General features: G+C 37.0%; 1 protein-coding gene across 2 annotated transcripts in view; it reads left to right on the top strand.

The window, feature by feature from the left end:
• Window positions 1–15,153, top strand: part of heca (headcase) — a 97,614-nt gene that overhangs the window by 44,910 nt on the left and 37,551 nt on the right. Inside the window, exon 1 of one of the 2 annotated variants that reach the window (XM_011302966.1) lies at window positions 13,756–13,810. The exons of the other annotated variant lie outside the window; for it this stretch is intronic. Coding sequence (XP_011301268.1) covers window positions 13,772–13,810 — 39 coding nt within the window. The 5' untranslated portion in view covers window positions 13,756–13,771. Of the gene's footprint in view, window positions 1–13,755; window positions 13,811–15,153 lie in introns of those variants that run through there. 2 annotated transcript variants of the gene reach the window in all.

The raw sequence follows: 15,153 nt of genomic DNA, 5'->3' as shown, positions 1-15,153 counted from the left end.
TTTTCAGATAAATTTCTTCAAAGCAATTCATTTTGCAATTATCTTTGGAACAACTTTCTTGTCTATTTATCAAACAGAATATTTAACTTAAAATTCACTGGAAGATTAGAAACATTTGAAAAGGTACTGGTATATTTCCCGAGTAAAATAACTAAAATAAATAAATAAATAAATAGTTTGACAAGCTTGAATACTGCGCCCTGATTGGCTGAAATCCGAGTTTGCAAAGTAATCCACGAAATCTCTTGAAATTTTCGAGAAAAGATTTTTCTCACCTCTTTCACCATTACCTTGCCCTTATTTCGTCGCATCCCCCCTTATTTCCGGGGTTGTGATTCCGAGGACTATGAGAATTCGAGAATGACAGGACAAGCCCTCTGATATATTTTTTTTCTTCTGTGAAGAAATGTACGTTCAACCGGAAACGAGAAGAGATTCCAATGGAAGGAAGTTGCAAAAGCCCTCTGGGCGAATTGCCAGCTTCCTTCTTCGCATGTACAACCAAACCAACCCCATAGAATCTGTCAGGTCGAGGGGGGTATGTCACAAAGACTCTACGAATCAATTTTTCGTTTTGGAATAAATAAGACGAGATGTTCGAAGGATGGAAACATCTTATGAGGATGCTTCCCCCATTCATTCTTATCAACACTTTTTGACGGGAACCCATAGGCCGACGACGATTTATTTTACTCCATCAGTTGCGAAAAGGGGAAAAAACGGGAAAAAATTACCCACCATTACTTCGCTTCTCATATGCCTCAGAAAGTTATTGTTTTTCAGAAAGTCTGTTGATTTTAAAATTCTTAACGGCAAGCCATTTTCCTTCAGAGCTCAAATGATGTCTTCTGTCTCAATTGCACCAGAAAATCTATGAATAATTGCAAATTTCCGGTCAATTATCTAACGACAATTAATCGACATGAAGAAAATTTCTTTGAATTCAAAGAAATGCAATTATTTACTATTGTAATTACAAATATAATTTTCCTTGAAATTAAAATATTTTGAGGATTTTTTTTAAATCTAAAAAAAATGTAATTGTAATGATAATCGATTTTTACTAGTGTCACTTCTGTCAAAAACTTGTGTCAAAATCTCAATTGGTAATTTCTAAATACGACATACATGCCTAATGTGATGGATGTGGAGCCTTATATTCTCATTAAATGCCATGTTTCGATTATTTAAAATCCCCAAAGAGGAATTTCCAGTGGGAAGAAAGTAACATTGGAGGGGAAGAAATGAGCTGTTGAAGAACCGAGCCCGGGGTGGAAATGAAATCGATTGACACGCGTGTCAATGGTGGCGCCATTTGGTGTCATTGGTGTATTTCCCTCGATTTTTGGTCTCTCTTACTCTTACATAAGGGCGAAACAGTGACGAGGGGTGACTGATGCGCCTTTGTTGAGTTTTCGAGCGTGCGAACTGGTGCAGCCAGTCTCCCTTTCAGAGCCCAGTTTTTTTCCCCCAATTGAATGAAAAAAAAAATCCCGGAAAACGACGTCTTTGTGTGCTCATAGTCGTTGCACGTCACCATTTAACGACTCTCCCTCATTTTTTTGACCTGAAGTGTCAAGGATTCTCTTCCAACCCTTTCACAATTGTTGCACATGCACCTCTTGTATATTTTCTTTCTCCAAGTCCTTCAACCCCATTCAATCTGTTGATTCAAACGGATTTTCCCGGTTCCTTTGATCGCATTGTGTACCTATTGATTCCAAACAAGCATTTAATTTTCCTCAGGGGAGAGTAATCCTACATGGAATGGAGGAAAAAAAATTCTTTTTCAGGAAATTGGAGAGAAAAACTCTGAAAGCCAGTACCGAAATTTCTCACAATGTCAGTGGGATTTTTTTTTCATTCTTGAATCTTCGAAATAAAAACTAGAAAATATAAAATCGAGGAAAATTAACAGGTCATTTAATTGACTTAATCACAGCAAAGAGATTCAATGATTAAGTACGATAATTTCTTAATTAAAAAAAATGAAATGATCCTTGAAAGTGATTACACTCAAAAAAATTTTTAAAAATTCAATACTAATTTTTGAAAAAGTCCGGCATTTTTTCTGTCATTCGGTCATTAAAATTACTCTAAAAAGTTGAACTCCTAATTGGTATGAGTAATTCCCAGTATAATTTTCCTCAAAGAAAAATAATCGATTCTCGGAAAAAAAACATTCCCCATGTATTAGCATGCCAGGCACGTATTGAGTCTCTGAAAAGATACGAAACATAGAATTGAAACATCGATATTCATAGGCATTGGGCTCTCTCGTGATAGAGTCGGCCGTGCAGACCATCTCGAACAAAAAGAAATCCAATAGCACGAGAACAAAACTAAAAAAGAAAACGAAGGAATAGGAGACTGGGAAAAACGGAATTGGGACGAGTGAAGCGAAAGAATCCAGTCAGATCTTACATCGCCTTATTTTGCAGTACGCGCGATCTTTTCTTCTTTTTTTTTCTCCAGGCATTGAATCTTATCTCCCACGGTCTCACGTGCAGAAGAAAGAAAAACTTTTGCCATTGGTAAAAGTCCGCCTTTTTTCCCCTCGGTTATGGGTCTTTCCAAAAGAAGGCAGACTCGTTCGATCGTCTGCCAACGAAAAAAAAAATGAGAAAAAAGCAACAGGCCTTATCACATTCATGCTCCAAAGAGCTGCTCCACGTCGAGAAAATTCATCTCGTCTATTTGAAGATGCGCTGGAACTCCATTGACAAGATCAGGAAACAGGGGAACTAGTCTTTTAATCCCCCTCCATAATTTCTCCCACTTTCCAAACAAGTTCCACACGACCCAAAACTTTATCTCCCATGTTTGTCGATCAATGTGACATTACCCTCTTCATTAGTTGATTGCACCTCGATAATTCATGGGTTAAGTCTGAGGTTCATTGACATCCATCGGGTTTTCTAGTTCCTTCCTCGACATGTCCCAGTATCAATAGTTGTCCTGCAACTCTGCGTCACACTTTGTTAAACTCGAAATGCTGGTTAAGTGGAGTGTATTCAATCGTGTTGGTGAACCAGAGCTTCAGCAACAAAGTTGTCGCATTACAGCCGGTTCTACCACCTCCGAAGGGGCAATTTTTATCTTCACTCATTCCACCTCGTTCAACTTTTCCCTCTTGTCGTTCACGCATCGCGTCACCATGTACTGATTTTATTATTGCCCTGTAAGACATTAAATCGAGTGTGCGGAAACTACCAACTGACCATCACGTAAAGAGCCATCGCTGTACAGCGATCACTATATTTTTCTCGGGAATATTGAATTTCCGTTGTTTTCACCCATAAAAGGGTTGGCTTCAATCAAGTTTAAGATTGGACTCAATCAAGTCGGAGCTGAGGTGAAGCAAACCGCTACATCGATACATCGAATTGAATTAATCTTAAAACATTGATTTGAGACTATTTTTTCTTGATATCGGTACCAAAATTCTCGATTGATGAAGTGGGAGTCATTCGATTTGATTCGAGGTGAATCCGTAATGGATTAGAATCCGATTATTTTTTTGGTCCCTGTTCAATTATCCAAACGGAAGTCTGTACGATCGAACAGCGTGCGGCATGTGGAAGGTATCATGTAGATAAAGCACGTTCTCCAAAGCCTTCCTCAGATACGTCGTCCACGGTGTAGTCTTTTCCTTTTTTTTTTCCTCCTTCCTACCTTTATCCTGGCCTCAACCACTCTCTCAAAATGCCAGACACGTAGTTTGCTACCTGTTCACCATTAGCCTGCATCCCGATTTGACTTCAAAGTGCTGTAATTCAACGCATTTAATTATCGACAAGAGATAAACTTTGCCTGTAATAACGATTCTCCTCATTTTTTTTTGTTACAGGTAAGGAGAAATATATTGAGGTATTTTTTTCAACTGCTGGGGATTTTATGTAATGCCGGATCTGGGACTCTTCAATGGAGCTATGGAAAAAATCGTTGATATACGCTCGAACCAGAGCACGAGATTAGCAAACATGCTATGTATATTGGTTGTGTCCATATATGACTAGTTGAGGACATGTGATAAAGATAAAACGATAGAAAAGGCCAACGACCGCTTTCAAGGCGGCAAATGCGTCGGCATCGCACTGCACGACTCGCGGTCACTTATGTAAGATCAAGAGAGGGCGGGAGGTATGTACAAACTCCCCACCATTTTCCTCTAACCCCCATCGAAAAATATCTATATATTGGATTCGCGCGAATTTGGATTCATTTATTATTATAAATGACTAATTCGACCTCGTCACCACACAATAATTTTTTTATTTATTGGATCCTCTTCTGCTTAAAAATAATTTGCACACCTGCACTTATCGATCAGTCTTTGGATCAGGAAAATTAAAAAACTATAGATAGCTTGGGTGAATAAACTTTAATAATCGTTAATTGGGATAGATGGAAACGACGGCCAAAATAATGAAATGGAACATATTGGCCACAATAATATTGTACAGGTTTGATAATTTAATAGTTGTGCCTTTGCACGTACTTCCTCGTAGAATGACTTGAACTGCAACCCCAAAAATTAAAAACATTAATAGATAAATTGATATTTAATTAATATCGAGAACTAGGGTTCAATAATACTTACATATGAGAAAAAAAAATAAGTTGATGTTATGGAAATATTAGCGACCAATCAGAGATACAGTTTGAAAAAGTTATCACACACATACATACAAGTTGACGGACACGATCCAAAAATTGCATTTTCGGGATTTTGGGGGAATAATGGGTCGATATAAGGGCAAAAAGTACGAAATCTAAATTTTAAAAATTACAAAAATATACAAAACACATATTTTATATATTTTCTGGGTATGAATTTGGCTAATTAAAGGTATATTTAAATAATATCCATCACTTGTTCAATCAAGTTCAACACAAGTAATCGATCGTTAAAAGTGATTGTGAATTCTAAAGAAATTGAATGATTCAAGATATTTTTTATATATTTTTCAAAGTACGGATTGGTCAGTGTGCGACTTGTCGAGAAGTATTTTCAAACTTTTTAAGATTTATCTTTTTAAAAGAAATTTTGAAGTAAAAATGTTTTTGTGGTTGAAAAATCGGAGGCAAGGGAAGGGCTATTCTTAATGTTGCAAATGAACAAATGAACGATAAAAAACTTTAGAATCTGCTGATAATAGGTAAAGCTCTTTAGCAATGAGAAGATTGGATGCGACGGGGACGACCTGGTTGACTTGGGCACACCCAGGAGTACCCCGGAGGCCGGTAATTATCTCCTGACGGAGACAGGGCGATTCGTTCAACTGGCGAGCTAATTGAAATGTTATCAGACGATTATATAGCCTGAGTAGAAAGCTAGACGTAAATGAGCTTGTCGAAGCTAGTCGTGTGGAAAGTTCCAATGGTTGCAAGACTTTTTTGGTGGAAATGTTGTATTGTTCGTAGAAGATCTGGAATTGAGATTATTGTTTAACTTCCATTTGAATTCTAAGAAGAAAACGTAAATGAAATGAAAAAATCCCCTGTAATTAGTTCCAATCCAGTCTTCTCAAATTTCACATAAATTTCGAATATCCATGGTCTCGCTGTTTTGATTTCTGAAAAATATTCTCAATATGCAGAAGAGGATCCACCCAGTACTTTCCCACTTTGTCGTAAGGACCCGCCTCTCGCAAGTAATTGTACGTGAATACAGATCAGTTCCTTCACCCTGTATATTTATATGCAAATAAGAAAGACCAACGGTTGAATGGGGTGAAGGAAAGAGCAAGTTGTGCCCCGCAGAAGCCATTACCCAACGCCCAGTCGCTCGGCTTCAAGGGGTTTTTCACCCGTGTAAAAAAAACCTGTGGAGCAAGGGATTTAGGGACAAAAGAGAAAATACCACGCGTTAACCCCATTTCAATAATCACCACCAAACTCAACTGAAAATCAACCCCTTAACTGCTAATTCCAATTCTGCCAACTCCTAATTGTTCAGGAGTAAATAAAAAATGACGGTTGTTTATGAAGTTGTCAGGAATATAACCTGGGGTTGATGGGCTCTTAGTGTCTGACGTTGGATCAGTGCCGTGGGTGAATGTCAGCTGAACATTCACGGGTGCTTAATAGAATTTGAATGTCGTTAACCGGAGTAACCGGGCGTAAGGGATGGGCCAGGGTGGTTCTTATCCCCTATTATCGCGTCTGGGTGACAATCCGAGGGGTAGAAGAGACATCCGTGAGAGGAGTCTCACTGAGCCTCAGAGACATCAAATTATCGAACACGGGGGAGACATTGATATTACGTATCTCGCAATATCCACGCAGATATTGAAAGAATATCATATTCGCTTCCCAATCAAAGCTTTATAATCGATCATGATTTACATTTTCTAATTTTACCTGAAAATTCTGGAGAGTATTATGAAAAGGGAAAATACGTGCGTATTTTACGCCTGTGGGCGGATTTTTTTTATTTAAAAAAATGCGAAAAAAGGAGTGGCGTTTGAGATCAAAATCTGAAATTATGTGGAATAAGGGATTTTCCGTCGAAGCATATCTGGGCGCAATTTTAGATCGATCGGTCGAATATTTTTCGAGATAGAGAGATTTCTTAAAATATAATTTCCATTTGAATCAGAGGAATTTCATCAATTTATTTATTTTTCACTTGAATTCTCAACATTTTCTGTTAGCTCGGAGACTGCTTTTATTTTTTTACCAAAAGCCAACTACATTGTTGGAAGATTACACTTGAAATTTCAAGTAAAAACACCTGCAATTTGTAATAATTCTCCATTAACAAATCACCTAATTTCTGTGTTCTGGTCATTCTCAACTTTCCATATCCATATAGTACTGAAAAATTATAAAAATGTTGAAAATTCAAGCAATAATTTTCCAGAATGTTTAATCAATTGAATCTTAATGGCCGCTTCTAGTTGAAATTCAATTAACAGCTCATAGAATTGAAAATTCAGATAACTTTGAGACTGAAATTTCACCAAATTTTTAACAGTGTAGGGTAGATCATTGTGTCGATGGTTGAACATTGTTAATGAATGAAACTGATCTGCATACATGAAACAAATTGGCAAGCATTGAGCCTTTGTTCAGAGGCATCAGTATCTGTCATAACTAAAAGGGAAGACTTATTGGCAGATTGGCTCGATGCATCAGTCGATTGAGAGATGTCAGAAGGTATCAATAATGTTGACGTTGGCATCAGGAGTCGTTCAGGCGTACATCCAAAGACCCGTAGAAGCCAGTATCTCTCGGCAGTTGCAGGTTGAGGTTATGAATCAAAATCAACCATCAATATTTTCATTCTATTATTTTTTTGGAAACTATATTACCAGTGTGCATGGGTGGATTTGCTCTCGGCTGTGGCCTTGGTTGGAATGCACCGACCATTGAACTTTTGAAGGAGTCGGCGGATTTCGATATGATCTACAACGACATGATAGCATCAGCCTTCACCCTGGGCGCGGCATTTGGTGCTCTCATTGTCCCATTTTTCATTGACAGAATCCAACTAAAATTGATGAATCTCATGCTCATTCCAATTTTTATCGGTGGCTGGGCAATAATAGCATGTGCCGGCGCTCAATTTTATTTGTACATTATCGGAAGATTTTTAACTGGCGCCTGTGGTGGAATTTTTTGCATCACGTCACCACTTTATTCAGCTGAAATTGCGGAGAAAGATAATCGAGGTATGATCTAATGCACCGAGAAAAATTTTCAGTTCTATTTATCCTGGCATTTCAAGACGACTCCCTCAAATTATTATTAATTATATCTTCAATCGAAATTTCAGATTTTTTCTTTCTTTTCAAATGCTCTGAAAATCGTATATTAAAGGACATATACATGATTTTTGAAATTATCCAATTATTTCTTGAATTTCATTTGGAATGGAAATTTCCAAATTTTCTAGGACATTCCAGAATAAATTTAATAGCAAAGTGAAGCAAAAAATTAATTTAGTAAACGTCATAATTGTTTGGTAACAGTTCCAAGAAAATATTCAAATTTTTACTCCAATCCCAGGATAAATTAACCAATAAATTTTTCTCCGTGTGGTTTTGCCCAGCAAAACCTTTTTGTCTTCTGATGGTGAAAATATTCGTGCGCGGTGTAAGAAATTCAAACGAGTCACGTACTTCCTCATTGTGCCTCACGAGAATTTAATAATGCAATATTCCCAGCTAAATACCGCACATTCTTCAGGTACGATAGGTGTGTTCTTTCACCTGCTATTGGTAATTGGAATACTTTTTGCCTACTGCACTGGTTTTACGAGAGACATTGTCTGGATCTCAGCGCTGAACGGTCTTACTCCCATTGTGGCAGGAATAATGATGGCCTTCATTCCTGAAAGTCCATTGTTTTACCTCATGAAGAATAACGAGGATTCAGCTAGACGAGTGTTGCAGTTCTTTCGTGGCAAAGACATTGACATTGAACCTGAAATGATTGATCTCAAAGTGAGTGCTCTCCCTTCTTCTCTAACAAAAAATTCTCCCATCTGTTTTTTTATCAAACGCTCAGTATAACTATTCTATCTGATATAATAGTTGTTATTTTATTATTATATTGCATACTGGCGTGATAATATTATTTTGACGATTACATTAAAATTGAATTTTTATTTCATCCACTAAAATCGGTGAAGTGGTAAAAGGAAGGGTAAAGTCTCATTTTTCGGAAATATCTCCAGATCTAAGGGAGATGATTAAATTTTTATGTGATCCTTTCTTGTAGACTTCACTAAGAGTTGCAAAAAAGGTTATGACAAAAATTTAGTAATCTCCTTTATTAGCGAGGATATTTGCGAAAAATGGAAAGAAGAGTTGAATTCCCTTTGCTTTAGAAATTTAATTGCGAGTGAAAAATGTAAATTGAGATACATTTTGTGTATCTATTATTCCTTGGAGTGTCGTGCAATCAGGAAAATGTGAGCATTGCCAAGAGTCACAGGATTAACATCCACGAGTTCCTGAAGAAGCCACTTCGGAAAACATTGGCCCTTGCCTACGGGATGATGGGTGTACAGCAATTGTCTGGGATAAATGCTATAATATTCTACGCAGTAACAATCTTCGAAGCCACCGGAGTTGATCTAGATCCAGTACTCCAAGGCGTCGTACTGGGAGTCGTACAAGTCATCGCGTGTTGCCTATCGGCACTACTGATCGACAAGGTTCCTTGAACTCCAGCACAACCTTCTAATCTCCATCTTCAGGGTGCCCTGTTGCCCTCAACCCCATCACGAGAATAATATTCTTTATCTTGGGTTAACCACTTCCAACAGATAGGTCGCAAGGTCCTCATGCTACTCTCGGAGATCACCATGTGCCTGTGTCTACTTGTCCTCTCTGGCTTCTTTGTCCTCAAAGAATTTGATCCCCAGGTGTCGGAGGTTATCTTCTGGCTACCACTAGCTGCTATGTCACTGTATTGCCTCGGTTATTGCATCGGTGCAGGTTAATCTATATCAATTCATAACTTCCGTTACCTACCTCTACTAATTTTTGATAACCACGAGTTTTTCTCATGAGTTTCCCTTCAGACTAAATCATTCATAGAATTCCCGATCCCCTTTTGGGAATTAAATTCAATCTTTCACAATGAATATAATGATGCATTCTAAATTATTGTCCTACTAAATATTGAATTGATTTCTGGACAGACTAAAAATTTATTCAATTTTTATTATGTTATGAGTGTGAAAGATTGAATTTGACGGATTATTTAAGGTTGTTGTCGCGTAGAATTTTTTTTCGACAATTTTCGTTAAAAATTTTATGGTGAATAGTTTGAAAAATTAGCAACAAAATGAGCCTTTTCCGTTTGCAATTGACCGTTTTGAACTTGAGATATAAATTTTTGAAATTCGAGTGATTTAACACGTGTTTAAATGGAGTTTTGCCGATTAGAATTTTTTAAAAATCAACGGCTCGACAGTTTCAGAAATAAAAAAAAACGTGGAATATACATCGTGGGAGGAAATACAGAAAAAAAAATCAAATCGATTGACCGTTTGGTTTACGGAAGATAATTATCGGAAATTCATAAATTTATATAATTGAAAATAGTTAATATGGAAAATATATAGTTATGCTTTAGCTATCCATGCACAATGCAATCAATCAAGTGAGACTATATACCGCTAAAATATTGTGTTCTAAACTGGCCCGTTTTACAGCGGATAAACTTTTTACAGAGACTGTCGCGCGACAACCACCTTAAGAAAATTAATTCATTTATCAAGAAACTTTCAGTGTAAACTGATGCAAAAATGGTAATTTGCACTGGAAGTTATGCAATAAGGATATTTTCCATAAGAAATATGAAAAATCAGTGTGACAATTTAGGTCCAGTGCCATGGGCCTACATGGCTGAAATATTTCCAACGAAGCTGAAGGGCACAGCTGCAGCAAGCGCTGCATTTATCAACTGGCTCCTCGCTTTCTTCATCACCCTCTCCTTTGAGAGTCTCGTGAGGGCACTTGGCAACGCAGCAGTACTCTTCATCTTCAGTCTCATATGTGCATTAAGCACACTCTTTGTCGCAATGTGCGTGATCGAGACGAGGGGTAAGAGTCTTTTCGAGATTCAGCGGGAGTTTGGAATTTTTCAGCTCATTCCACGTACCCAAAACACTTGAAATTCCATTAATAAAATTATACATTATTTACATATTTCTTCAGTTCTTTTCGTATTGATGATCCAGTGACTGTTCCCAACACTTCTGAAATGGGAAAATTTAATTTTTCTGGTTGTATCAATTATTTACTCTAGGTAGTTGTAAGCTTTTTTGCGAATTTAGTCGCAAGCTGCAAAAAAGATTATTGCAAAAAATTTCCAATCAAATGATGACAAATCCCATTTTGTTTAACTTTCAAGGGAGTAAGAAATTAAATTATCGTTTTTGGTTTGAATCGGATTCAAACTCATATAATTTAAAATTTTGATGACTTGCTGAGCGAAATTTCAATAAATTTTTAACAGTGCATATTTAAATACTGAGAATGATAACCACTTTTTTCTGTGTTAAAGATTGCGATTTCGAAATGCAAAAAAAAATGTTATGCTCACATATATCAAAGAAAATAAGGAGACAGCATTAACTGCATGAGGCGGATGATTTCCTCCGGCGTAAAATCCGATGTACCACATGTCACCATCGTCGGTATATTCCTCCCATCATCGATTATGCATTCAGATTTATATTTATAAAGCGTATCTCATGGAGAAGTTGAAAGGAATGGGATTTTATCTACGTGCATTCGTGCCGTATGCGTCAGATACACCTCCTAATAGAGGATAGCATCGTAAAACCTTCAACATGCATCAGCGAGGCGTGGCATCTTGTATTTTAAGCTCTACACAAACCCATCTTCAACAACACTATGCAAAACCCATTGTCCCACTGCTGTTTCAAACCTCAAACAATCTTTCATTATTCCGTTGAGTCATTCACGTCGTCTTGGCAATTAGCGTATTAATTATCGAGTGAGTAAACGTCAACTCACGAGGGAATGCAAGCCAAGTCATTAAGACACGGTTTTACAGTTTATTTTTCAACGTTTGTTTCTCCCATACGAAATCCGTTAGGAAGATGTTTCGCAAATGAATACAGAGAAAACGTCTTTCGATCAATCATCGAAAGACGAATAGAAAATACGTTGCGGCATCTTTGGTAGAGCTTTGTGGAATTTATTCTTCTGGGAAGTGATGTATATTATGGAAATTTCTCTGATTTTTGCACTTTCCGAAACTGAATACACTTCACAGAATTTCTGGACAAATTTTAAAACCTGATGAAGTTTTTAAAAAACCCCGCAATTTTATATTCTTTAAACTTCAGTCATAAAATCATCTTGATTTTCAATTACATGAGTTTTAATTCCGTTTTCATTGGAAATGAACACTAAATTTCTCATTTATTTTGAAAATTCATGACAATTTCGTTTCTCATGTTAAATCGTCACTGATTCTTCAATGAAAGATTCAATTGTCGAGCTCATCGTGCAAATTGTGAATCAAATTCAACTGAATTTTCAATAAACTAAAAATTCTGCAAAGTAATGTTTGAGATGAAAAATTTCAAGTGTAATATTCACTGCATTATAGTAGAAAATTTTCTTGAATTACTGAGAAAACCAAGCAGAAAACTTATTCCAATTTTCTATAAAATTAAAACATTTTTTAGGAAATTTCAATTCAGCAAAATTATCTTACACTTTCCATATGTTAAAAACCTGGAAATTTTTAAACAATTTGCCATTTTCTACTGGCTTACCATTGGAGTAAATTCTGTAAAAGGTATAACACGATATAGTGAAAATAAAAATTCATTCATTCACCATTGGAGTAAATTAAAAATGGAATCAATTAAAAAACTACACAACATGGAATGGTGAAAACTGATTAAGTGATCGAAATGATTCGGGTGTATAATGATGGCTGTGAATGCAACGCGTGTGGTGTAGCATGTGGGTCATGCGAGAGTCTGGTGAGAGGTCCGCAGGGTCGTTTAAATAAATTCAAACAATATAATAAAACTGAAGGCACAAGGCAATTTCGCAGAAGTGGAGAAAAAAAATGTCCCAACGAGAGAGAGACGGTGGTTCTCTCCTGCTATGAAGAGGGGAATGACTGAGTTGGTGGCTTCCCAGACGAGTTTTTCACGTCACCCATATAGCGAAAACGAGCATTTACTTGTTCGTGGGAAGAAAACCGTTTGTAGAACGTCACACACAGGACGACTGAATCCTCCAGTTCTCTTTTCTGCAGAACAAGTTCCGAGAGAATTGAAACGAGTAGCACCTCGTGACCGCTTTCGTACGTTTGTCTCATCACTATACATCGATATTCTTAGTCGATTTATCCCAGTCCAATTATCTGATTTCTATGTTACTACCGGAGGCCATTTCAAGATCCCCGATATGAGGTTTTTATCACTTTATTTTTATTTTTATTTCCTCGGGATAATTGACGAGGCGGGTAGAAAGTAAGTCAATCACTTTTTTTATTGGATTGTCCAATCCCCTAAAAGATGATTAAATAATCAGAGAGGATGGAGGTATCGTTTTTCAATATATCTCCATTTTTTTCTTTCTTTTTTTTTTAAATAAGTATAAGTACTTGAGTCTGTTCCCACATTCATCAGAAGGGAAGACTGCGGGGAAAAAAACGCACTCTAAAAAACTGGGGAAAACATCTGCAGTGTCCGGGTTCTCAACGCATCACCCGAAAGGGGAAAATTTAAAAAAAGGGCATTTCCACACTGTGAGAAAAAATAATCGAGTGAATTCACTCGAGACAATGAAAACCCATCCGTGAAATTTCCGCCAATTATTTTTTCACCACTACATTCATTCAGAAAATCGAAAAATTTATGATATCTTAGTCACAGAACAATATAATAAAACAATTATATTAAAAAAACATTATTTTGAAAAAAAAAATGTTGGAAATTGATGAAAAATCGATGAAGTGTTAATTGCTAGGGAAAAATTTGCGCGCCAATTTTTGAATGCCCGTCATTCTGCGCCCCTTTCTTAGTTTTTTTGTGTGAAAAAATCGTCTTGGAGTACTTTTCTCGATATATCCTCTTTGTCCCTTGTGGGTGGCCTTGAGTGCATTTACACACGGCCAATGATTCTGTCTTCTTTCGTATGTCATGTCCTCCCTCACTTCAGCCATCACTCTCGTGACCCACACGCAATCTGCACTCTTTCAAGGTTCCAGTTGTTCTCCTTCTACTGGTTGTTACGCTCGTGTATTACTTGTGCGAATGTTCTCACACTTGCAAATCGGGGGAAGAGGATACTGGGTGACGTGTAAATTACAACTGCCATTGAATTATGAAGATTATTAAAATAGAATTAAAAATACTCAGTATTTCCATATAGAGTCAATAATACTAAAGAATATTACTGGCTTGTAAATTCGATTCTAGGGATTTCTCCATGATTTTACGGATAAATTCAACTGGCTGAGGCATAACTATGATTATTAAATTTATTCCGATCTTAAAATTTTAATAATCATCTTGGGTACAGAGAGAAATTCTTTAGAGATATTCTAGCGCTAATGAAAAAGTTTTCTCAGTCACGTTAAGTCTTTGGTTGCTTCTGGTGGAATTTACCGCAATTTATTGTTAAATTTCTGGAGATTTATGTGACAACTTTACATAAAATTCCCCTTTGATCCTGGACTTTTGTCCTAGCAGGCACTAAAAGTCTCCTGAACAATAAAAATCAATGAATATCTCTAGACCTAAGAGGGATGGCGGAAGTTTCGGAATAATCTTTTCCGTAACTTTCAATTAGCCTAGAAAAAAAGCTCATGATAATTTCGATATCAGCTCTAAATTGCCAGATGTTCTGCGAAAAAATTCTGCGATCCACCATTCAATGAAGCCCTGAACTAACATTCAATGAAGCTTCTCAGGATTTATGCCCATATTAATTTAATGTTAAATAAGATAGGCATTGACAATAAAAGCATCGGATTGACCCTCGATTTTTTTTCAATGATTTTGCAAATTTTAACGAATTAGGCGATAAAAAGTGGTCACTCCGTGGATGTACAATGAATTTTATGCGAGCTTTTCCGTTTATGCACGCACACCACACACGTTCTGCAAATTCTGTTTCCCTCCCCTCGACATCGGGAGTGAAATAGAGAGAGATAGATGAGAAGTTGTAGTTTCTCTCCTTCAGCTGGTGTTGCACACTGCACCATTGCTTCGCGAACTGGGGCCAATGGCCTCTGGACACTCTCTTTCCCACTGCAACTTCCACTTCTCCACTTCGAGAACAGTACATACATCGATGTTACCCGGTTCTACCCACCGAAAGTCCATATGCACACACTGTTACCTCTCTCTTTTCCAAATTCTTTATTCGCCTCTCATCTCGCGGGGCTTTTATTTTTCACCGGCTTGTTCGCCACTGTGAAGTTATTTTCCCTCGCCAGTCGACCGCTTCCAGGGCCTCTGTAATTGCCATTTTGAGTGACACAATTATCTTCTAATGGCGTTGATTCCCTAAATCAGTCTCATCAGTTTTTTTACCCAAAGAATACAGATACTTGAAAAAAAACATTAACGCTAATATTAATTCATCGACATTCATCTGTCTATTAATAAATTAACTTTGGATTAACTTTTGA

This window comes from Fopius arisanus, unplaced genomic scaffold (assembly GCF_000806365.1).
Source record: "Fopius arisanus strain USDA-PBARC FA_bdor unplaced genomic scaffold, ASM80636v1 scaffold00030, whole genome shotgun sequence".
NCBI classification, from domain to species: Eukaryota; Metazoa; Arthropoda; class Insecta; order Hymenoptera; family Braconidae; genus Fopius; species Fopius arisanus.
This window is presented reverse-complemented; position numbering and strand designations above follow the sequence as displayed.